General features: G+C 38.1%; 1 protein-coding gene across 2 annotated transcripts; it reads left to right on the forward strand.

Annotated features, from left to right (window-relative positions):
• The first annotated feature begins 955 nt into the window (after window positions 1-955).
• Window positions 956-24,557, forward strand: CTH (cystathionine gamma-lyase). 2 transcript variants are annotated; one of them, XM_082688007.1, is made up of 12 exons: window positions 956-1,324; window positions 4,404-4,485; window positions 6,461-6,556; window positions 8,533-8,642; window positions 10,696-10,827; window positions 14,283-14,340; window positions 14,800-14,877; window positions 16,590-16,742; window positions 18,247-18,368; window positions 19,752-19,804; window positions 23,187-23,325; window positions 23,983-24,557. In XM_082688007.1, exons 1-12 carry the CDS (start codon window positions 1,157-1,159, stop codon window positions 24,007-24,009), a joined length of 1,218 nt encoding a protein of 405 aa, XP_082544133.1. In that variant the 5' UTR covers window positions 956-1,156; the 3' UTR covers window positions 24,010-24,557. The 2 variants fall into 2 exon arrangements, with proteins under 2 accessions (XP_082544133.1, XP_082544134.1); XM_082688008.1 differs by lacking the exon at window positions 4,404-4,485 and having other exon boundaries at window positions 965-1,324.
• The last annotated feature ends 721 nt before the right edge of the window (window positions 24,558-25,278 follow it).

The raw sequence follows: 25,278 nt of genomic DNA on the forward strand, positions 1-25,278 counted from the left end.
TTAAAGAAGTGATCCTTGAAAGTAGGTCTCTGGGTGCAGGTGAGAGGGAAATCGACACACGGATTGTTTCCCTTTTCCTACAAAAAGGGAAATTGTTGCTGCCAATTGTGCAACAATATAGGCATTTTGTTGAAGGATTTGAGGCTCCAATAAGGTTGTGTGTGTGTGTGTGTGTGTGTGTGTGTGTGTGTGTGTGGTGGTTTTTTGTTTTTTGTTTTTGTTTTTGTTTTTTTTTTTTTTTTGCCATAACAATCTTTTTCATCACGGAAAGCTTCTCCGGGTACTTCGAAAGATAATGATGCGTGAAAAAGCTCAAATTTGAACGGCTCTTACGCTGCCAGGGTTCTGATTCGAGATCTTCACCACAGTCGCTTCGCCATTAAGAAAAATACGACCCTCACTCCGGTTTCCATGACCGCAAGCGCTGGGTCATTCCAGATTTCAGTTTACCTTAAAAGGCAGGCCGCCGCAGTTCCTGAGAATCCAAGCTGCAGGTCTGGCAGGTTGGGCCATGGGTTTCCTACAAATCGCCTCTTGGTTGCTTGCGTCGGTCAGCACCGCCCTCAGGACAAAGGGGGTTGGGGGCAGGGGTCAGGGACACTGGCTCCAGTAAGAGCAGGCTATTTGTGTGGCCTGTTTACAAGGTTACTCGGTTTCAACACCAAGCCCGCGGTTCTCCGTGTCTCAGGCGAACCTCCGGCCTGAGGTCACCCAGACGCCGGGGTGGCCCCCCGGAGCGAGCACGGCAGCCTTCCCCTCCCCCGCCCGCCGGGACTCGGGAATTTCGCCTGCGGGGACCCACGCCCCGTGGACCCACCGACTCGCGCTTCACTCCACGGTCCGCACCGGGAAGGGCGGTCCCAGCGACGCTCCAGGCAACGCCTCCGCTTCCGGCCAATGAGGAACGGGGGCCGCGTCGGGGCCGTCGCTCATTGGGTCTCGCTGGTTCCGCCCGCGGCGAACGCCAACCAGCCGGCCGGCTACTAAAGTGGGAGCCACTGAGTCCCGGGGTCCGGCTTTTGTCCGCGCTGCCGGCAGGGTGGCGTGTCTTTAGCGCCCGTGCTCTGGGTTCTTGTGTCCCTTTTCAGGCCCTGTCGCATCAGTTTCTAGTTTTCTCTTCCTCGCTCTTTTCTCTTTCCCTCCTTCGCAGCTCAGCATGCAGGAACAAGACGCCTCCCCGTATGGTTTCCAGCCTCGCTTCCCACATTTCGCCACGCAGGCCATCCACGTGGGCCAGGAACCCGAGCAATGGACCTCCCAGGCTGTAGTGCCCCCCATCTCACTGTCCACCACGTTCAAGCAAGAGGCTCCCGGCCAGCACTCGGTGAGCTGGGGCAGGCCGGGAAGGTGGGGGCTGGGGCCGGTTTGGGCGGGTAGAGAGAGATGGCTTATACAAAATAAGGCATGCGAGTCCTTTGTAAGGTGGTTTATACATCAGGAAGGCACCCCAAACGGTTATTTACTACACCCGTAATGTTTTCTTGTACTTAATCTTCGTATTCTCTGGTCCAGTGATCACATTTCTTTTGATAAGCAGAACTGGAAGGAACAGTTTGTCCAACTTGCCATATAGATTTGGAACTGCAATTCATGTAATTTTGGCAAAGTTGCGGTTCAAAACTGAGGGTCATAACTTTGTTGAATTTTCTTTAGCAGCAAAAATTATAAAGACATGTCAAATAAAAAAAAAAATCCTCAGGGTCTTTTAACTTACCTAGAATCAAGGATAATCAAGATAACTTACCTAGAATCAAGATCAAGCCCAGTGGCTCACGGAAAGCTTCTCCGGGTACTTCCAAAGATAATGATGCTCGGAAAAGCTCAAATTTGAACGGCTCTTAAGCTGCCAGGGTTCTGATTCGAGATCTTGTTATTAATAGTGATTTACTTGCTATGGGCTAGATACAGACTTACATGAGGTATGTCAGATAAATGTGTACACGCTGGGATTCCAGCCTGCTCTAGAACCCTCCTCTTAGGCATTAGACTACACTCTGCTATACTCCAATAATACCAGTAATAGTCTAACCCATTGCATCATTTAAGCAGTGTGGCTTGGTGATTAAGAGCACAAATCACCTCGTCAGTGGGGCTAGGTTTGAATTCTGACACCACCTCCTCTGATCTGGGTGACCTTGAGCAAGTTGCTTAACCTATCCAAGCCTCAGGTTGATCCTGAGTAAATGGGGTTAATCAGTACCTACTACATAAATTGTTGATGTATATGTTAAGCTTTATGGTACATTGTCATTGCTCAGTAGTTCGGTATTTCACAGTGTTCCCATTTACATTTTTTCCCATTTGATCCTCACAACAACCAGGTCAGAGGGCAGGACTGGTATTAGACACTTTTTATACAAAAGGAACTGACCTTGAGTTGTAGATAAATGACTTCTAAGGTTTTGATAGAGCAGTTTTTGTTAATCCCTTTTGGCAACACACTAATGGGATCTTGGAGTACTTAAAAGTTGCTAGCTTTCAAGGAAATCAGTTCAAGAAACTTTGTAGGTCTAAAGCTTTGATTATACTTCAAAAACCTCTTTAGTTTGTTGTTACATAAGTCAAGGAAGATTCTTTCAAATGTAGCCCTTTGTTTTGTGAGGTACAGCTCTAAAGGGCTGGTTTAGGAATTCTAAGGGCTTCTAAGTTACTGCATTTTGGAATAAAAATGTATACACAGCCTGTTTTCCAAGCTTGCGGTCTGTTGCTGGTGTAGGGTTTTGTGAACGTGTGACTGTCCAAGCTTTAGCTCTTGGTACAAAAGTTAACCATTTAACCAGACATTAGTAATTAAATATTTTCAGAGAAAAAAAAAAAAACATTTTCAGAGAGCCAACAGGGTTGGTAAAATCTGCAAGTACGAGACACCCCTTAGTACCTTTAAAAACTCAGTGAAGAGCACTAAAGAGAATCTGAGGAGCTGAAGAGAAGCATCTGTTTCTCCTATTCCATTTGGAAAGCCATTGAATGGGCAAGAGGTGGGAATTTGCCACTGAAATACGCCTCTCCCCGACCCCAAAGTTAAATCTCTGCAGTCAATAATTACGGAAACATGGGTGCCGTTCAGTGGCCATAGCCACATGAATCCAAACAGATTTTCTCTGTCTGGGGAGTATAGGTCATATCAAGGAGGTGATGGTGAGGGAGGAATGAGGATATCCTGGAACCCTATAAAATATGTCTACTAAGTTTGTCAAAAACAAGGAAACAAAGCAACCCAACTTTAAATATACATATTTGAGTCAAATATATATATATATATATATATATATATATATATATATATATATAATATATGAATAATATAACATAATAATAAATAATATATAATATATATCATTTGTTTATACACACACACACATATCTATGGGGGCATGTGTGTGTGTGTATAATACTAGGAGCTCCCAAATTAGAACCAATGTGTAAAAAGTGGTTGTTGTGTTTTGTTATGTGCTATATGAGACATGGGGAGAAATCTATAGCATTTTCAGTCAATGTTTAAATCCTAGGTTTGACTACTGGTTCTGATGTTCCCTATAATCTTTTGCTTCACTTTCCTGAAAGCTGACTATGAGTATTAAATAAAATGACTGACTGAATACTCCTAGTATGGTAAATGTAGAGAGCAAAGTTTAAAAAATTGTGTATAGCCACTTTGCCAAGAATTACTGTCTATGTTTTGTTGCTTTTGTAGAGCCGAGATCTGAACTTTGAGCATTTGTAGGATCTGTTCATAGTTTCCTGTAGGGTGTTAAACAGGACTTGTATCATTTATTTCTTAGGAAATGAAATACAGGTTTGAAGTAAGTTCACTTTGTAGGTGCTAGTGATTCCCTTTTCATGATGTCCCCCTGGCTAAATGAGTAAAGGTTAGTCTAACATAAGAATAATACTAATAATAAAAACAACTATTTTTCTAGTAGTTAGCATGGCCAGGCACCAATGAGTAGAGAATTCATTATACATTGTATAATTTTGTCATCATAACAATTTTACAAATTGGTTTTTTGTATTTTATTTCATTTTATAGGTACTGAGATTACTTTAGGAAAGGTTAAGTAACTTACCTATTTGGCATACAGCTCATAAGGGGCAGCTATAGAATTCTAAAACAGGCGGGTAGACTTCAGTGTAAAGAGAGAATGCACTAGCAGGGGAAAGGGGCAGAAGGAGAAGTAGGCACCGAACTGAGCAAAGAGCCCGATGCGGACTTAATCTCAGGACCCTGGGATCTGAGCTGAAGGCAGACATGTTAAGCTCCTATTTAATGGCAAGAAATGTCATCAGTAAATAATAGAAAATCATTATCATAGGATGAACCTCCAGTTGTCGAGGTGTCTATGTTAGGACTCCGAAAAATAAGCTTAAATCTCTTAGGATAAACTCTAACTTCTTTTCTTCAGGGTTTTGAATATAGCCGTTCTGGAAACCCCACCAGGAACTGCTTGGAAAAAGCAGTAGCAGCACTGGATGGGGCCAAGTACAGTAAGTGATTTCCATTCCAGTCTGGGAAGTCGAGAACCCATTCCTGTATGTGCAGACAAAATCATAGAAGCACAGAATTTAGAATTGGAAAGGAATAAGAATTAGCTAATTCAAAACTTTTATTTTACCAAGACACTGAATTTTTTGTCCAAGGTCCCATAGATGATATAATATGCAAATGTGTAATTATTAGGTAAAAATAAATATGAATAGAGGGGAAAATGACCAAATATGCCATTTAGTACTCATGTAAATCCACTCTTATTTGAAGGTGTCAGTATAAATAGATAAATATTAACAGTTTTACAACACTACTGAGAATATAAGCTTTCTGATACTCTGGTTCATTGACCTGATAATGCTTGAGAACACCACCCGGTGTTCTCAAAGAACATTTACCCAGTGTCCTTGAAAATGTGTTCTTAGAGATTAGGGATTAACCCCTTGAATCTTTTCATGAAGGGAGTGGATTACTGTTAAATTATCCTCATATTTTTGTATATGAATGATACTGAATGAGGATAGAATAGTGAAGAGAAAATGTGTCTTATGAATTTTCTCATAGCAAGAATGCCGGGGTTAGAAATGTTCATATGGATTTTGGGGGATTTGGGGAGTTTGGTCTTTTGTTTTAGATGAGGAGAGTTCTTTTTGAACACTAAGCTTCTGTAATTCAGTACTGTAGAGAGATCATCATTTCCTGCAGAAGGTGTAAAGGCTGAGTATTCATATGGCAGACATTTTTTTTCAAGTGGGCTCCAGAAAACACAATTGTTTTTAACTGGGTTTAAAGTTTAACCTTCTAGAGGCACCTGGGTGGCTCAGTCGGTTAAGCGACTACCTTTGGCTCAGGTCATGATCCTGGAGTCTCAAGACTGAGCCCCACATTGGGCTCCCTGCTCAGTGGGGAGTCTGCTTCTCCCTCTGACCCTACCCCCTTCACATTCATTCTTTCTCAAATAAAAGGATAAAATCTTTTAAAAAATTAAAGTTTAGCCTTCTATATAAATTTACCATTAGACTAGAGATGTGCTGAGTAGAGAACTGTAATTCTGACCTAAACTTTTCTGAGAAGATTTTATAAGAATTACACTTTTCAAGTTAATTGAATTATCCCTTCTACCAGTCACAGGTGATTTTTATCATTAAGGTGATGCATTGATATTTTGTCAGGATATTATCTTTTATAGTGTTTAATGTACACAATGCCAGATGGTTCTTTTTAAATTGTTTTCATTATTTTTATTCTGTAAGAGATTTTGAGTTCACACTTGTTTAAAGGAGATTCCACACTTAAAAATTTTTAAAAACAAAATTTTTCAAATTTGCCAGATGCATCCCAGGTCAGATTTTGAGTTTTGTTAAAATATTTGCTCAGTTGTCTATCCATACAGTTAATGAGTGAATCATACCATAGCTCTCCTCAGGTTTGAAATTTTGTTTAAAGTTTGTTGTTTTTAAACTGTAATTGAATTGGCAGTTGACCTTTAATCTCAGAATTTTGTAAAGAATTATTTCTTTGGAGCACCTGGGTGGCTCAGTCGGTTAAGCAGCTGCCTTCAGTTCAGGTCATGATCCCAGGGTCCTGGGATCGAGCCCCACAAAGGGCTCCCTGCTCAGCGGAGAGCCTGTTTCTTCCTCTGCCTCCGCCTGCTGCTCTGCCTACTTGTGCTGCATCTCTCCAGTGAATAAATAAAATCTTAAAAAAAAAAAAATTGTTTCTTTGAAGCGTTTCAGAGAAATGTCACCACCAAAGCAGAATTACATGTTTTTCTCTTAAAGATATTTTAGTTTTGGAATAGAAAGGAGGAGTTGTCCATTGTATTTTCATCAGGGGACTTCTCGTGATTCAGTAGTGATGGCTGTCTTTATGTCCAGAGAAAACAACATAAAGTAACACAAGGAAGTTCTGTTGGTGTTTTTCAACCCAGAGGTTTGACTTTTTTGGCTTACTCTAACTTGGCTTTTATTTTAGGCTTGGCCTTTGCTTCAGGGTTAGCTGCCACTGTGACTATTACCCATCTCTTAAAAGCAGGAGACCAAATTATTGTTATGGATGATGTGTATGGAGGTAGGTGACCTCTCTCATGCATGTTTGTGTCAGCTGATATTTTAAAGACAGTGAAGAGGGTCCTGAATTATATTAACAATGTTACCAGGATTATTGATTATTTATTATCTTTTAAATGTATGATGGACACCTCCGTGTTGGTCCACATTTGATAAAGGAAGAGCATAAACATTTAGTGTTTATATTCTAGAATTGCCTGTAAGAGAGATTGTTTACTAATAATTTTATTTAAGGGGCGCCTGGGTGGCTCAGTGGGTTAAGCCGCTGCCTTCGGCTCAGGTCATGATCCCAGGGTCCTGGGATCGAGTCCCACATCGGGCTCTCTGCTCAGCAGGGAGCCTGCTTCCTCCTCTCTCTCTCTGCCTGCCTCTCTGCCTACTTGTGATCTCTCTCTGTTGAATAAATAAATAAAATCTTTAAAAAAAAATAATAATTTTATTTAAACTGCTGGAATGAGGATGTTGCACCTGATCAACTTTTTAAATATCCTACTCCAGAGAAGACAGTATCTAAAGAGAGAGTATTCTAGTGTCACTTAAAATTTTTGCCTGCAGTGAAAAGGAACAATAACCCAGGTCACTCTCAAAGAGATTGCCTCCACCCACCCCTCTATCTTCCCAACACATTTATACGCTTCAGATTTTAGCGAACCTTTGAAAAATCTGTTGGAAGTATAGACCCCTCTCCCCCAAAAGTAGAAAAGTGTGCTTAAGACTACACCCAGTGTTCATCATTTTAATTATAGGGTCAAGGGGTAAGGGGTCTCACCCCCTGAAGTCCATCATGGATCCAAATTTAAGAACTTGCATTCTAAACAGTGTAAATGCAAGTTATTTAAAGTGGTGAGGGGGAAGGTATAGAAGATGGGTTGCCCTTACCTTTAAGCAAGACTGACTTTTATGATCAATAACAAAAGATTTTGTTAATATACACACATATATATATATTCCAGATGCTTTCAAATAATTAAAATGTGATTTCTAGAATATTATCATTTTATCTACCTTCTATTAACAAAGAGTTGAATCTGTAAGTTCCTTGAAATAAGAGACTCCTAGTAGTCATTTTAACCTTTTAGACATTTGCAGAGTGCTTTGTATTTATCGTTGTTTCCTATGATAGTTTGTTGAATAGAAGTAACACACCTTTAGTTACGTTGATAGTGCATTATGAAAACCTCATGACACACATAGATACAAAATCTTGAAAATTGCTGTTGATTTTTTATAATTCTTTACAATCTTTTTCAATCATATTACTAGAGTCAGTCTATAGCATCAAAAGTTCAGTGTATATCTTTGATCATGGAATATTTTTCCTTTTCCTTTTCTTTTTGGGTTAGCTATCAATAAGAACAATTTTTCCATTAAATTTGCCTGTGTGAAAATCAAATCCAGAACAGTGTTTATAAGAGAAATTATTCTAAGTTGAATGATTTATCTTTTTACCATAAAACTGTAGTTGTTTGATTTACATTGCCTCATTTAACTATTAAAGCTTTAGAACCACATAACGAAAAGATTGAGAGATTACAAAGAATAATAACCAGTTTTTCTATTGCCAAAATATAATCAGACTAAAAATTTATTTTTAACATTTTATTGACATCAGTTCATTTATTTTAAATTTGAGTGCTAGGAAGAAGTTGTTAATATAAATTACCATTGGGGAACATGCCACTTAATGTGTGAAGGGCAGAAATTGTAGGTTTTCAGAAATATTTCTGCTTCATGTCATTTAGTGTGGATATCAGGTATATTTTATTGGACTCTTTTAACTTTCAGTTTAAAATCCGAGCCTTATATTCTTTACTATACAAGATAGCCAAATGATTTAACCAAGGTAGAATTTTTGTTAGTTTTACTTTTATTGGTGATTTTCACTTCCTTATGTTTTTAAAGTATTTATACCAGTAAGGAATGAACATTTCTCAGTACCACGTCCTTCCTATTTTGTCTTTTTTTTTTCTTCCTCAGGTACGAACAGGTACTTCAGGCAGGTGGCAACTGAATTTGGATTAAAGATTTCTTTTGTTGATTGCTCCAAAACCAAATTGCTAGAGGCAGCCATTACACCAGAAACCAAGGTAACTCAGTTTTCAGTTTTGTGTGTGCTGGGTTTTTTTTGTTGTTGTTGTTGCTTGTTTTTTGTTGTTGTTGTTGTTATTGTTTTTTAATCATTCTGTTCACTGGAGGACATAATTTAAATGTGAATAATACATTTTATTAGAAGCCATTGGAAACCATCAACAGGATTAAGATAGGTCTGGCTTCTTCAGAATATTCCTGCAGAATTGTTGGGTCCATGAATTCCACAGCAGGATCCAAGTTCTAATTCTGTGTCAGTTGATGTATGTTCATGGGCAAATTATTTAACCAAAGTCTCACTTTCTTCTGCAAGATGGGGATAATTGCACTTGCTTTATAGAAAGGTGGTTGTGTAAGTTACATGAGATAAGGCATATGAAATGCTCAGTACAGTACCCAACTCATAATAACTGGGAAAAAAATCATTTTCAAAAGCATATGATTCTGTACTGCATTACCACGCTGTTGTTGGTTACAGAAATCATCCCAGAGATGGGGTTGCAGAAAAGGAAGCTTGCCAAGACCCCAGACTCTAAGCATACTGGTTTTTTAAGAATTCTAAGCCATACTTCAACAAAATAATAGTTACAAGTAGAGAATGGGTCACAAGCAATCTTTAGCCTCCGTCCTGGAAAGCTTGCATGCCACCGGAAGGTGTTTTGTGTCGGAGTGAATGGCATATGTGATATTCTTTCTTGAGGCCTCATTTAAATTCTGCATGGGTGAAAGAAGGACCAGTGTCTTTTATAAGTCAGCCTTTTCCAACTTTTTGCTAATGATTAAAAGGTTTGAATTGTACTCAAGATGATGTTGTAGTGAATGCTAAGAAATGAAAACCTTTGCTCACACAAATAATTACTTTGAAGATTAACACAGGGTGAGCTTTGAGTGATTAAGGTTTGTTTTCAAAGGAACTTGTTTTTTATCTTGCTTAGGAGAAAAGATACTTATTAAAATAGCTGGTCTGAGTCTAAGGGAGGAAAGCAAATTGTGAGTATGTTAATTCTTGTCAACAGAACTTTATGTAGTGGCTCTTTACTGACTTGAATTAATACATTATTTTCCCCCTGAAATATCTGCCTCATCATATGAAGTAGATTTTTTAAGTCCCTGTAAAATCAACTTTGTATTTATTATTTCTATTTTGAATATGAATAATAGATTCTTACCCAGAAATAATTTTTTATATATTTTTAAAATAATTCATTTCTTGTAGAATATGCATTAATTACCTTATCTTTTCTACAGTGAGAATCTAGAGTAGGAAGAATATTCAACTAAATATCTTGCTCATTTTTATAGTAATAAAGAAACATTAACCCTGTAAAAAAGAAAGCTGTAGGTAATGTCATTTAATACAGTGGCATCCTGTTTAACAAACAGAATTCTCTTCTTTTCTTTGATCTTTTCAGTCACTGTCAAGCGTCTACTATGTGCCTGAGTTGTGCTAGGTTTTGGGATATGATACTGTCTCTTTCTTAAATGAGCTGTGACCAGGTTTTTGGTTGGTAACTTCTCTCCCTGCCCACTTTAAGACCCATGCTCTTCAAGTTCTGGGTACTTATTTTATAGTTTCTAATGCATCTGGCATTTTTAAGTTAATATTTAGGATATGTTTGGCATTGAAGGGATAGTTCTTTTTAATGAAAATTCTAGGCTGTGATCTTAATGTTCTGTGTTATTTAACTTTGAGAAAATTCCTAGACACTGAATTATGTCTTTGAAATCCATCCTCGTTTTAATGGAATATAATTACAATAATTAACTTGAGCACTTTTCTTCTTACACATAACATTATCTCATTTGATCTTTATAACAACTCTATGAAATATTATCAACCCTATTGTACGGATGTAAAATTTGAGGAATATGGAGGGTACGTTACTTAACTATGATCTCCCCGAAATTAATGAGGGCTAGGATTCAGGTTCAACCCTTACAACTTCATCCCCCACACTCTTCCAGTATAGTCTGCCAGATGGTTACAATATATGAAGCGTATATTGGTGCAATATGTTTTTATAAACTATTGTTATCTATTGAATTTTTTAGCTTGTTTGGATTGAAACCCCCACAAACCCTAGCTTGAAGATGATTGACATTGAAGCCTGTGCACATACTGTCCATAAACATGGTGACATCATTTTGGTCGTGGATAACACTTTTATGTCAGCCTATTTCCAGGTAAATGAAAATACTTTTTTTTTGGCATGAATAATAGAATACAGATACCTGTAACTAGGAGAGGAAAGACTTGTTTACATAAAATCATTTTGAAACTCATGGAATCAAACCATAGTTATTGATTAGACGAAGAATTAAAATTGGACCTTTTCTACCATTAACTAATATTGCTTCAACCAACCCTAGGTTCATATCTGGTATGGGACTTTGTGTGTTTTAAATGTTGTCTTAATTAAAGCTTTTAAGTTCTCTCAGGATATGGAAACTCTCTAAAGAGCTGGCCTTATTATGTGATTTTTATCTGTCAGTGCTTTATAAATAGTTGGGACTTTAATGTTTATGTGCTGTTATTAATCAGTTATGTTATTTTTTATATATATGATCTGACTGAAAAACATATGTTACATACTTAATGCATATATTATGTTTATTTTAAAATATATTGATATATAATATTAAATTATTAAAATATATAATGAAATCTTGGGCTATAGAATTTAATATATATTTGAATGTATTACATGATGTGTGTAATATACATGTTATATAATTAAACCTTGCTAACCTTTCAGATAGAAGGAAAATAAAAGCTATCCTGCGTGACATCTCAGTGTATGTCACACATATTATTTCTTCACTTTCCTCTCTAGTTTCTCTTCCCTCAGTGCCCAGCTCTCTCTATCTTTACCTTGTTGGTGTGAGGAATTTCTACTTCCTGTTTCATGTTGTAGCTATAAGTACCAAGTCCTTTATACTGCTCCTTTTAAACTATCTCTTTTCCTACCTACCCCTCTACATACATCTCTTCCCACCTCAAACCCTCCCATTCATCCTCCATTCATTTTCTTTTTTCTCTTACTTTTTTCCAGATGCTTCTTTCCATTTTGTTTTTGGTAGACCATCTGAGGATCTGTCTATAATTGATTAGTTGTCTGCCCTTTCCCCACATGTTCTCTATGTCTTTCCTCCAAGTAGCCCTGTTTCCTCTCCTTGTTAGGAGCTTACTTCTCCTCGCGGTATCCTTCCTGCTTCTACCTTTTGACCGTTCTTATCACACTTCCTGTACTTTACCTTTATTCTGCAGAATTCCTGAAAGCCCAGCTCATCTTCTGCTACTCTTAAGTTAGGCAGGTGTTTATAGCTCAGTTGTTTATATTCCCCCCCTCCTTTTGTTTTGGGTCCCTGCAGTTGGCACAGGCTGCTATCTTAGTTGGTATAAGTCTGTTCTTCACCTTCTTCCATTTTATTGAGAAGGGACTACCGCCTTTATTATGTTTTCCTCAAATACATTTCCTGACTATGTTGCATTCAGACAGCTTCATGGGCCACCTACCTTTGGCTCACATTATATCTTTGGGTGCTTCTTGTATCTGCTGAAGCAGTCTGTTTCCAAGTGAAAATCTCCTGGCATCATCTATTTTTCCCAGCTGATTTTCTCTCTTAGATTAGTTATCCCAACTCCTTATCCCATATACCACTTACATTAAAGACCAGTTAACACAGCATAGGGCTGGTCTAGCTGACTCACAGTGAGTCCTGTATATTCCCAAAGAGATTGCATGAATTATTTTAGCCCGGGCCTGCCCAGATTACTCATCAGGCCCGGCCCTGCCTCCTCCCCCTCCCACCCCGACGGTCACTATAATAGGTCCAATTTTTCTACCTTTCTGAAGCCCACATCACATTTCCACGTGCCAGGGACTGCAGTTTGCTTCCTTTCAATCTGGATTCATTCCAGCTGAGTTAATCAGAATCATGTTGTCCCTAAGTGGCCACATGTATTAGTTCCATACAGTAGATCTTCTGAAAAGGTCCTCTTATTATTTTTCCGTCATAAAAACTGGATACATTCTCTTTCTTCCCTGCCTTTTATCTTCTGGGTCTTCTATAAATGTCACAAAAGGCAGAATGGACATACTATCATGAAATTTCAGAGTTTGAGAGCAGAACCTCTGTATTTCCATAATTTAGATGTGAGTGCTAGTTCTATCAGCTTTTTAATCTGAATGACGTTTTTGCTTTTCTTTCCTTCTTTCTTTCCTTCCTTCCTTCCTTTCTTTTTTCTTTCCTTTTTTTTTTTTTTGTTAAGAGAGGGCAAGCTGGGGGAGGAGGCACAGAGGGAGAGAGAATCTTAAGCAGGTTCCGTGCCTAGTGCAGGGCCCAACATGGGGCTTGATCTCACCATCCTTAGATCATGACCTGAGCCTCAGATTCTTAACCAACCACTGTTTTGTTTTTCTTCCTCCCTTTACTTCATCTGTACAGTGAGAATCTGAAAGTACTGATTTTCTTGAGTTAGATAAAATATTTTGTATAGTGCTTCATTGGGATATATATAAAGTATTTAACATGGCTCTCAGCACATAATTATATCAACAGATGTTAGTTGTTCATTTTCATTTTTTGTTTTCTTTTGACCACAAAGTTTACAGAATGTTAGCATTGGAAGAGACCATCCTCTAGTTTGACTCCATCACTTTGGAGATGCGCAAACACTTGTGTAGAGAGTGCTATGAGTAATACCTGACTTAAAACATCCTATTTTTGAAACACCCCAAATGGAAAGTCCTGTAGTCCCTATCCTAACACCTTCCAAAGACTAAATGACTGGTGAGGTTAAAGCACACACACACACACACACACAGACACACACTTTCTTTTAAAGAAATTATAAATAGCCTCCTGGCTGGCTGTCAGTAGAGTATGTGACTCTTGATATGATTTTAAGCCCTGTGATGGGCATAGAGCTTACTTAAAAAAAAAAAAAAAAGAAACTATAAATAGAAAGATGTTGATAATCTATTTTTTTGGTGAATAAGTTGATTATAGCTCTAATTCTCACTATAAACAAAAACATTTTAAGACTAAAGGATTGATTTGCAGGAAAATTGGGTGAGAGAAAATAGTCCAAAAAAACTTCTAAGTGACTTTACACTTACACTGGTAAAACTAGTATAATAGAGTAATTAAGAGTCTAGATCATGGCACATCTAATGAATAATCACAACATACATTATCAGGTTTTAATGATCAAAAATCTAAGCGTGTCATATACTCACTTGACATAATAATTGCTTAGTGTTTATGTCTGCTACTTGGTGTGTTTACTGAGTCATAAAATGCCAGCAACTGCATTATAAAATTTAGTAATATCCTTAGGACCAGCCAGCAACTGCTCTAATGAAAAAAGTTCAGGAGACCTGTTGACCTGAGTTTACCTGCTATTTCCAGAAAATCTGTGCTATTGGACTGAATACTGGGTCCAGTACTTTCTGTTTTTATTTGGTGGGTCAGGGAAGGGGAAAGATACCAATTGAGATCCTGGAAAATTTTAAGATGCATGTATTTTTGAAAAGTTAGAATAAGAATGAAATTTACAATAGCAAATAGACATGTAATAAAGCATATTTTCAAGTGATTTACCATTTAAAATGAAAATCCTTTGTTCCTTTCAGCGGCCTTTGGCTCTGGGAGCTGATATTTGTATGTATTCAGCAACAAAATATATGAATGGTAAGACATACATAATCTATACTTTGAGTATTCCTTTCCATGGATAGATGAAAATACCACAGAGCTTGATATTTTGATCCTTTTTCTTCTATTATTCACGTTTTCTCTGTGACTCATGTAGAAAGCAAAAAATTTATACTTTGGTTAAATATGGGATTTCATTTATATCAGACAAAACTATGCTCATGACTTATGATCAGAGGATTAAAATTTACTAAAAAAAGTTAGAGTTTTATTTTACGGACAGCTTAAAAAGAAACATTTAATTTTTATATGATTTTTATTTCATTGTTAGGTATAGCTTTTGGTACTATCAAATTAAATACTGTTTATTTAAACTTATTTTATATGACTTTTTCCCAGAGAGTTTTTTTCAAGTGAAAGTTACACTTTAGAAATTTTTAGAATGAAGAATAAACATACATTGTTTTTAACTTAAACGTTTTTGTTTTGTTTTAGGCCACAGTGATGTTGTCATGGGCTTAGTGTCTCTTAATTCTGAGACCCTCCATAATAGGCTCCGTTTCTTACAAAATTGTAAGTATTAAAATGTCCAGAATTCCCCTTAACCTCTCAGAGGGACTACATTTGATATTTGTAGTTCTACTAGATGTCGTGAAGTGATAACATTCTACTAAATTAGGAAGAAATGAGAAATGGAGGAGAAAGTTTCTGGTTTTTATTTTATTTTATTTATTTATTTTTTAAGATTTTATTTATTCATTTGAGAGAGTATAAGAGAGAGAATGAGAACTGAGAAGGTCAGAGGGAGAAGCAGATGCCCCATGGAGCTGGGAGCCCGATGTGGGACTCGATTCCGGGACTCCGAGATCATGACCTGAGCGGAAGGCAGTCGCCCAACCAATTGAGCCACACAGGCGCCCAAGATTTTTTTTTTTAAGATTTTATTTATTTGAGAAAGAGAGAGAATGAGAGGGGAGAAGGTCAGAGGGAGAAGCAGATGCCCCATGGCGCTGGGAGCCTGATGTGGGACTCGATTCTGGGACTCCAGGATCATGACCTGAGTTGAGTCAGTTGCTTAACCAACTGTGCCACCCAGGCAGCCTAAGATTCTGGTTTTTAAAGGAAAGTAGAAAAATTAGAATATAAAAATATAGTCAGAACATAACAGGGCTTTGCAACATGACTCAAGGGATGAGTGTTGTTAAATTTTCAAATCCCTGTTAATTTTGACCGTAACTGGGTAAAGCCCATGTGATTTTTTTAATTTTTGGACTTACTAGATTTTTTTTCTTTAGATAAAACATTTGGAATGATGGCTTTCTTATGCTCTACTTTTTAACTTTAAATAGCACTTAATATTAATATTAATAATATTAATATTATTAGATATTTAGTTATCTAATATTATTAGATAACTAAACCATCTAAACAGGAAATGGTGTTTAGACATCTGTTGAAAATGTTAATATTAATATTAATTAATTCGTATTAATTAATACTAATTATTAACATTAATATTAATGTTAATATTAGCATTAATATTAATTAATTATTACTAATATTAACATTTTTCAACAGATGTCTAAACACCATTTCCTGTTTAGATGGTTTAGTTATCTCAAGTATGGGCAAGGATTTATTTGAAGATACTTAGTTTAACCATTGTGATTTGATAAATGAGATACAAACGTAATTAGGAATAAAGTAAATAAGTATTAAATAAATAAATAACCATTAAAATTTAAAAAAAAAAGATGGCACTGAGGAGGAAAACCAAAACTTACCACTTGATAAATTCGTTTCATTTATAAAACATTAAGGTGAGGTATACATCGTGGAGGCAAAGTAATTCCTAGGCTGCTCTAGACAGAAGCTAAATAGAATGTTGTAGAATGTTGGTAGAACTTTTAGTAACAGTAGGAGCTGAATGCTTTTTTTTTCTACATGTTCAAAGAAATGCAAGGTTCAACTGTGTGTAGTATGTCACTGAATAGAAATCATAGAAAGGACTATACGTTCATTTTGGAGACGTTCATACTGTGTCCCTCATTTTAAAGACCATTTCTAAAAATATATAAAAATTAAAAAATAATTTTATAAAAAGACCATTTCTTTGAGCACTTCATTCTCATGCTTCTGATTTGCTATATAATTTCCCCCCTGAAACTCAAACACTGGCCTTTGTAGCTTGTTGCTCAGAATCACTATAATGAAAAAGGCAGTGAGAGAATCTCCTGGGTCTCTCCCCACCTTTCAGACTAACCCAGCATATGTTCATTTTTCAGCTCTTGGAGCAGTTCCTTCCCCTGTTGACTGTTACCTCTGCAATCGAGGACTGAAGACTCTCCAGGTCCGAATGGAGAAGCATTTCGAAAATGGAATGGCAGTTGCTCAGTTTCTGGAATCTAATCCTCGGGTACAAAAGGTTATTTATCCTGGTACGTTGATATAATTTCTTTTTCTTTCTTTCTTTCTTTTTTTTAATTTGAGAGAGAGCATGCACAAGTTGCAAAGGAAGGGAGGAAAGAGAATCTCCAGCAGACTTCTCGCTGAGCCCAGAGCCAACACAGAGCTCAGTCTCACGACCTGAGATCATGACCTGAGCTGAAATCAGGAGTCACATGCTCAGCCAACTGAGCCACCTGGGTACCCCAATGTTGATATGATTTCTAAGTACATACGCTTACACTAGGATTTTATGGGTTATCCTAAGTATCCTATGTATTACACCTGTTGTAAGGTAGCTGCTTCCATCTATTTCTTTGTTGTTCATGTATTATTGGTCACTGCTGTATGTCAGGCTCTCTGGTGGGTCTGGTGGTGCAGAAGATAGATGTGGTCTGTGTCCTTGTGTTGCCTATAATCTAGTGGCTGCTTGGATGGTAGAAAATTGATTTTATGCCTTAGACCTTCCTGCCATGGTCTTTAGCTTGAAGGCTTGTGTTTACCTGTTCCACGATTGCAACATTGTACTTTCTAGTTGATTTACTTAAAGTCTTTTCAGGCTGCCATTCTATGTTAGCTCTTTAATCTGTTTTAGGTTGGGACTTGATACTAATCAGATACTAATCAAATTGAGACTTGGTACTTACACACCCAAACTCCCCTGAAGGTCTCTTAATTCCTTTTCAAATTTTTTCACCTCTGCCAACTCATGTGCTGTTAGCAGACTTTTGTATTACTCTTTGAATTTATTTGGCCAGTCTCTTAAATTGTGGTGTAGTCTTAAATAAATGGTTACTTTGAACCCTTTGAGGTTTTAGTCATGTGATCTAGGGTGGACAAGAGAATTAAGTTTGATTCCTGTCCTTAAGGAGCTTAGATAAGCCAAGACAGAACTACATATGAGATTAAATGCCCAATGTGTCTGTTGACTGTACTTATTTTGAATTGAGTGAGGGAGAAAAGTTTTGGGCTATGCCTTGAAGAATGGGAACCCTTTATTTAGAAGGACAAGGACAAGCATTCTGATTCATTCAGTAAACATTTATGACTTGCCCACAATGAACCAAGCTTTGAACTAGGACCTGGGATCCGATTATTAACAAAAGAAATGAATTTCTCCCCATGGAGTTAGTCTTGTGGATTAGACAGATGTTAAACAAGAAATTACAGAGTAATATAATTAATAGAGGGGCAGTCAGCAGATAGAATGTTCCAGGTTAAAGGGACAGCTTGCACAAAGGTCCTGAGATGAAGAAGTGCAGTACTGCTAGTTGATGTAGCTCGAGCATGGAGCAGATAGAAAAGATGGGTCAGAAGGAAGCTAAAGACCCAGAAACAGGGGCCAGAACACGTCATGAGTCATGAGATGTGGACAAGGTGTAAAGCTCATCATTATTAGGCTTATTTGCAGTTTGCTTTAGGCACATGGCATTTTTTGGTTATGAAATTACATGTTTGACTCTAAAATAAGACTTTTATTATGCCTCCTGATCACAGGGCTGCCCTCTCATCCTCAGCATGAGCTGGCAAAGCGTCAGTGCACAGGCTGCCCGGGGATGATCACCTTTTATATTAAGGGCACTCTTCAGCATGCTCAGACGTTTCTCAAGAACCTCAAGGTAAGCTTTCAAAAGAGGTTTTTAAATTGGCCAGGTAGATTACAGTAGTTCATGAGCTCTCCTTTCCACCCAGCCTCTGGTTCATGTCTTTGTATCTGCAGGTCATACCCTCAGACCTCTTTATCATGAAATGCTTTAGGCTGGAAAATGACTTTGGTGCAGTAGCAGACATCTGAGTATGTTTGTTTACTGAACTCTCCTTCGACCATCAGTCTGAGAGGGATCAACTGTCCTGATGCACTGGTTTTCAGATTTATCGATAATGGAACCCCTTTTCCAAATGCAGTATTGTGTGAAACCTCAAAGTAATGTGTGGCTAGTGCACTGCACAAAGGCTGCTCTGAAATCCAGCCTAGGAATGGCTTTTCAAATCCTGTGCCCTCCAGGCTGCATCTGCCTGCCCTGAAGGAAGGGAGGCCTTTGTTTGATTTTCACACCTGCAGGAGGCGTTCAGGGTTCCCGGGAGAGAGGCCTTTATTAACTCCATACAATGGGCTTGCAGAGCTCATGCAACAGACTGAGGGTTTTTTGTTTGTTTGTTTGTTTGTTTGTTTTTTAAGATTTTATTTATTTATTTGACAGAGAGAGACATCAAGAGAGGGAATGTAAGCAGGGGGCATGGGAGAGGGAGAAGCAGACTTCCCGCTGAAGAGGGTGCCCAATGCCACGCTGGATCCCAGGACCCAGGGATTGTGATCTGAGCTGAAGGCAACCACTTAACTGACTAAGCCACCCAGGCACCCGACAGAAAGTTTTAAATTACTGAGGTCTAACGCATAGGCTGCTGCCAGATTACTCAGCATCTACTGGTATCTCAAAGTTGTACTGACAGCAGAAAGATAGTGTATATTTAATTAAATACAGGTGTGAAAGTAATTTTAAAATATTTGTAAAATTATGATACTATAACACTAAATACAAAAATGGGGTTTTTTTTCCTACTCCAGGAGGAAGTTAAATGGATGTATTAATTTAGTAAGTGATAGATTTTAACAATTAAGTATGTATAGCTTCGTAGACTTGTAGAGATTTTTATTTAAAGGGTAACCACAAAACTAGGTCTTAAATGTAATAATTCTGAAGTTTTAGGGTTCATGTTAATTATTACTTAAGTAGAGGGCCAAATTAGGAAGGTATGAGAGATTCATCTTCCTCAACTTGTCATGTTTTAAAAGTTTGCACACCGCATGTCTGATTGGCGACTTCGGTATTACAGATTTTATTTTCATTTTTTCTCTGGGTTTCTTGCCCAAATTGTACTTTTTTTCATTATCACCACCATTTCTAACCCTATGTCCAGTGCCGTTTTGTTAAAAACATTTAGTTTTGTATTTTTGTGTTTTTACTTTAGTGAAAGATCTAAATGAATGTTTTCTTTACCAGTTATTTACTCTGGCAGAGAGCTTGGGAGGATACGAAAGTCTTGCTGAGCTTCCGTGAGTATATTTCTGTTTTTCTCAGTGTTGTAACTTTGATGTCTGCTTTAATAATTGTTTGGAGGGGAATATGGTAAAATCAGGAGTAATTCAAGACATTTGACAGTAAGAATAGCATCCTGCTATTGAATCAGAATGGACTCTTAACCCAGTAGAATGGAGACCCTCCTAAAATCTTGATGAGTTATATGTGTCCTCCTCAATTTTGCTTTCTTCCGTTCTGCCTGAAGGCAATTCCAGCAGAGTTATATTTTAGGATCTCTGACCTCTGATGACTTGTTCTATCCCATTCCACCCTGGAAGGGAGATTGGAAACTTTTATTAGAAGGGCGGATTTCAAGACTTGTTGGAAATGGGGACTGTGTCTCTAATGAAATACCTCCATGCCCTTGATGGTCAGAGGAGGACCCTACTAGATGCCTCCAGATCCGTTTACTTTCTGTTCTCTGGATACACCTTAAATAACTTCATGTCATCCGTAAGATGGACCCGAAAGCTAACTTGGTATTCCTGATCCAATCAGTTCATCTAATTGTATCAAAGCACCAGAGGATATTAGAACATGCAGCCCGAGATCAAGTGGTCCAACCGCTTATTTTCTAGATAAAAATTCAGAAAGTTTTGCTGATTACTCAGATGTCACATAGAAATGTGTCAGCAACTTCACTCTTGAGGTTTCTCATAGAAACAATGAGAGGAGGTAAAAGCAGCCTTGATCTGGATTTGAGACCTGCTAGGTCAGTTACTTACCTGAGCTACAGTTTTTTCATCCACAGAATGGGATGAATAATTAAAATAACAATCACCATTTATGGATTACCTGTCCCACCAAACATTCCAGAGCTGTATCCTGATTTTATAGGATATTACTCTGCCCATGTATTGTAAAGATCGCACTAGTAATTAACATCTTTACCTAATAATTGTCAAGAGTACTAAATGCACATGGCATGTTTCTGTGTTTTACTTTTCATAAACATTTCTGGAATAACTATGTTCTGGAAGCACTATGTTGAGGGCTGTCAGGGATTACCAAAATGTAGGCACATTTGCTGTCCTCTCGTAGTAGTTTGCAGCTTCTTGGGAGAGTCAGACAATTTCACATAAAGTTAAAAAAAAAAAATGTATGATACCCAAAGACTTACTCAGATGATTAAGAAAACACACATAAGTTTTTGTGCGTCTTTCAGAAGATGCCTGCTAGTAAGTCTGGCTGCACAAGAGGGCACACTCAGCATATGAAATTGGATTGTTTTTCTTCTTCGTGAAGTGTGTATTACTTTAAGGTGCTCTTAAAAATTGACACCTCCTGATTTCTTCGGGGATTTGGTTTAAAGTTGTTTGGCCCTCAGATGTACCAGCCAGCGAGGCCATCACCCCAATGCCTGCCAGTGGACGAGTGAATTTAGGTCAGGGCTTGTCTCTTCTGTTACCCTCATTCTGTGACTTCCAACTGCTGCAACGAGAGCAGAATTGCAATAGGGGAGGGAGGAAGCAGAGCCAGTATGCGCTGGGCTGGTCTTCCAGCCCGATAATGCACATTAACTCTGCAACCTCAGAAAAGTTACATGTTCTCTCCATCTGTTCCATGGTTGTAAAATGTGGATAACACTGCTCAGCTCTTAGGCTTGTTATGGGAACATGGGGAAAAAAATATCCCTAAGCCAAGGCCTTGATTCGTACTAAGGGCCCAATAAATGTTAATTACTAGTAGGAATTATTATGTTTTATTAGGCATCTATTACATTCCAGGTACTTGCTAAGGCTTTATATATATTCCTTCCATTAATGACTGTGATAAACTTTTGGGATGGGAGTTATATCCAACTTCTATTCATTAAAAAAAAAAATGAATTGATGCACACAAATGCCTTAATTCACTTACTGTATATATTCACTGTACACGAGTACAGTATCTGCCTCATGGTGAGCTTATAATAAGTGATAGCTATTATTATGATTTTAGGTCAAGAAATTCATGATGAGGACAGGTAACTTACAAGCCCACAAACCCGGTGTGTGAAGGAGAGGATTCATGTGCAGGTCTATTGCTCTCAGAGCCCAAGTTCTTATTTCTATGAGTACACTCTCTTTTGAGGAATTAAAAGTCTGAAAAGACAAAACATTTTTTACTTTATTTTATATATTTTTAAAGGAGAGGGAGCACAAGTAAGATAAGGAACAGAGGGAGAAGCAAACTTGAGCGGGGTGAGGGGCAGAGTGGGAGGTAGAAGCAGACTCTCCACTGAGCAGGGAGCCTGATGCGGAGCTGCATCCCCAGCCCTTCGGGACCGTGACCTGAGCCAAAGGCAGATGCCTAACGGACTGAGACACCCAGGGGCCCAAGGCAGAACATTTTAAGGAGGACGTTGGCATGTACAACTTTAGTGGAGTGATCAAAGAAGATACTCATTTCATGTTGACCGCATTTGAGATTTTCTCTCCATGGATCTGAAGTGAGATAGGGCAAAACAGCTCAGGCATTGATTTTGTGGGTGGTGTGCCCGAAAAGGATGAGTGTTGGTGGCAGTGTAAGTGCGTAGGGCTCAATAAGACTATAAGCCTCTTCTCTATGGTGCCTCAGTCTCTGCCCACAGAGTCTTCTGCTTCCTCTCAGCTCTGGCAGTCCTTGCTATCCGTTTCTTGTTTGGCATGTGCGGTAGACTATTCTGTTCTGTGAATGGTCATAGTCTTTGCCTTCTGCTTCGTTAATGTAGGATCGAGAAAAATATCTCGTTTTTCTTGGTTTCCCAGTTCTTACTATGGTGCCTGATCCCCCCCCCCCCCAGTAGGTGTTTTACCTTTATACATGTTAATGATGATGATGAGTTGCTAGTTAGTTCTGAAAATCCTTCCAGGCCTCTACATTCATGGGTTATGTGCTGGAATTCCTAATGCTCACTGGTTGCCACTGGTGGTACTCCTAAGTTGTCTTTCTCTGATCCGCCTCACAGGATGCCATTCTGGATCAATCCATTGATCAGGAGGGAATTAGTTTCTGTCTGGCTCTTGGTCCAACAGGCCTTTTATGTAAGTCCAGCTGGTTGGTCATGGAGCCTACGACTGCTGGCCTAGGCTTCATTCAGGCAGATGTTAAAATCCACAGCTGGAGGCTATCTTTTTCCCTCCTGCCTGGGAGTGCTTGATTGGCACCTTTGGTATTTGGACTGAATATATTGATGGTATAGAAAGGAGAAAAGATCTTAGTTTTTACTTATAATAATGACCAGAAAAGATAATTTTCACAATTCCTTGTTTTTTTGCCTGTGAAAAATTATAGGCATATGAAGAATTTAATATTTAGAATAGAAAAATCTGAACATAATTGTAATTTGAGACCAATACATTACCATAATACTGATTTGCTCATTCTTTCTTTCAGGGCAATCATGACCCATGCATCAGTGCCTAAAAGTGACCGAGATGCCCTTGGAATTAGTGACACACTGATTCGACTCTCTGTGGGCTTAGAGGATAAAAAAGACCTACTCGATGATCTAGATCAAGCTTTGAAAGCAGCAGTAAGTTTAATTATTTTGGTGTGTTTTGAGGCTTAATCTGGGTGATGGTGTATTTTTACGATGTATTTATTTATTTGAGAAAGAAAGAAAGTGAGGAGGGAAGGGGCATGGGGAGATGGAGAGAGAGAATCTCAAGCAGACTCCCTGTGGAGCACAGAGCCTGATGTGGGGCTGGATCCCATGACCCTGAGATCATGACCTGAGCCTAAATCAAAAGTCAGACACTTAGGATGCCTGGGTGGCTCAGTTGGTTAAGCGTCTGCCTTTGGCTCGGGTCATAATCCCAAGGTCCTGGTATTGAGTCCTACGTTGGGCTTTCTGCTTGGTGAGGAGCCTGCTTCTTCTTCTGCCTGCCACTCCCCCCGCTTGTGCTCTCTCTCTAACAAATAAATAAAATCTTAAAAAAAAAAAAAAAAAGTCAGACACAACTGACTGAGCCACCCCAGCGTCTGATGGTCACTGTTTTATAGAGTGACCTCACTGTGAATTCTGAAGGTTTCGTCTTCTTTCCTATGATAGACAGGGTATATAAATGTGTAGGGAACTCAGCTGAAGGGCAGATTTAAAAAATGGTAGTATTCAGAAGAGAGTTGTTGGAAGAAGTGAAGTCTCTGCCTGTAGTTTTAATGACGTATCTTTCTTGTGATTTTAATACAGCACCCTCCGAATGCAGGTCGAAACTAGCATTCTTGAACTGCTAGTGGAAGTTGCTTCCTGAGAAGACCAACTCTGTATAATTGAATGGACCATAAGTGAGCCTTTGCAGAATTCTCAAGTGAAAATGCAAAGGGACCTCATTACCTGTCAGAGCTGTAACCTTCCAGGGATAATCCTTATTAAAAGGTTTCCTCTTTCCCTTATTGTAACTGACAGGTCAATTCTGTTAATATGTTTTTGTTGATTTTCGTTTCCATTTGCCTCTGAAGGAGGTGGGATTTGTGCTGCTTTTTGGGATTGTGATCTTTTTTCATAGGTTAAGATTTATACTGATCATGTTTACAATATAATGATAATTCATTTTTTATGTTTTTCTGAAGAACTTAAATTATTAAATGAATGTTCTTAAATCAAGTGTGATTTTTGCATATTGTTGAAAACAGCCCTCAAAGCAATGGTTTACACGTAATTATCATAAGCCAAAAATCAAATACTTGGAAAGTCCACTGTGAAATTCTGCTGATATAAGGTTGTACTTACTATTAAAAAATAAATAAATAAATCTAATTACCAAATATATCCCATTGTGGTATTCCTATATTATGTGGTGTTAACTCATATCCCTGGGCCCTTTTAACCCTCAACTCTGGGAGGTCTCAGCTATTTGAAGTAATTTATAAATTAAGTTGTATAAATATCATGTCCAAATCTTAGTGTTTGCAGTTGAGAGATTCTATCACTGGATGTCAAAAGCCACTTTTATAGAGAGACAAAGCACTTTTTATATTTTTACCTGTAATCATAAGCTTAGTGATCCTAAAGAGAAATGCTTAAAACAGAAGCTCACAGTCAGCAAATTGTTAATAAGCCATAAGTCAAATGGATGTCTGAAGTTGTTTTTGTATTAAAGGATTTTAGTCATTTGTTTGCTATTGCCATTTGTTTTACCTTAAAAAAGGGTATTATTGAACTTGATTAAAATGCAGGATAGGAGGCGAACACATAGGCTATGTATTGTATACTGTTCACATTTTGAATTACATGACAGTCTGGAAATTCTGGCTCTGTGTTTTGAGGCTATATCTTAGTGCCTTGGCGATAACAGAACAAATCAGAAAAACAAGGACTGTTTATTCTAAGCTTACAAGGGAGTCAGCCACTGTCACTTGTGTGTTGACAGAGGTTCAAAGGGAAGCAGAGCATGAAGAATTGTAGAAATTTTCATATCTGTTTTTGTGGATGAGAAACTAAAATTTCCATATTTAAAACTGTCCGAGGACCTTTAAATGGATAACA

Source organism: Mustela nivalis (genome assembly GCF_964662115.1).
Source record: "Mustela nivalis genome assembly, chromosome: 10".
NCBI lineage: Eukaryota > Metazoa > Chordata > Mammalia > Carnivora > Mustelidae > Mustela > Mustela nivalis.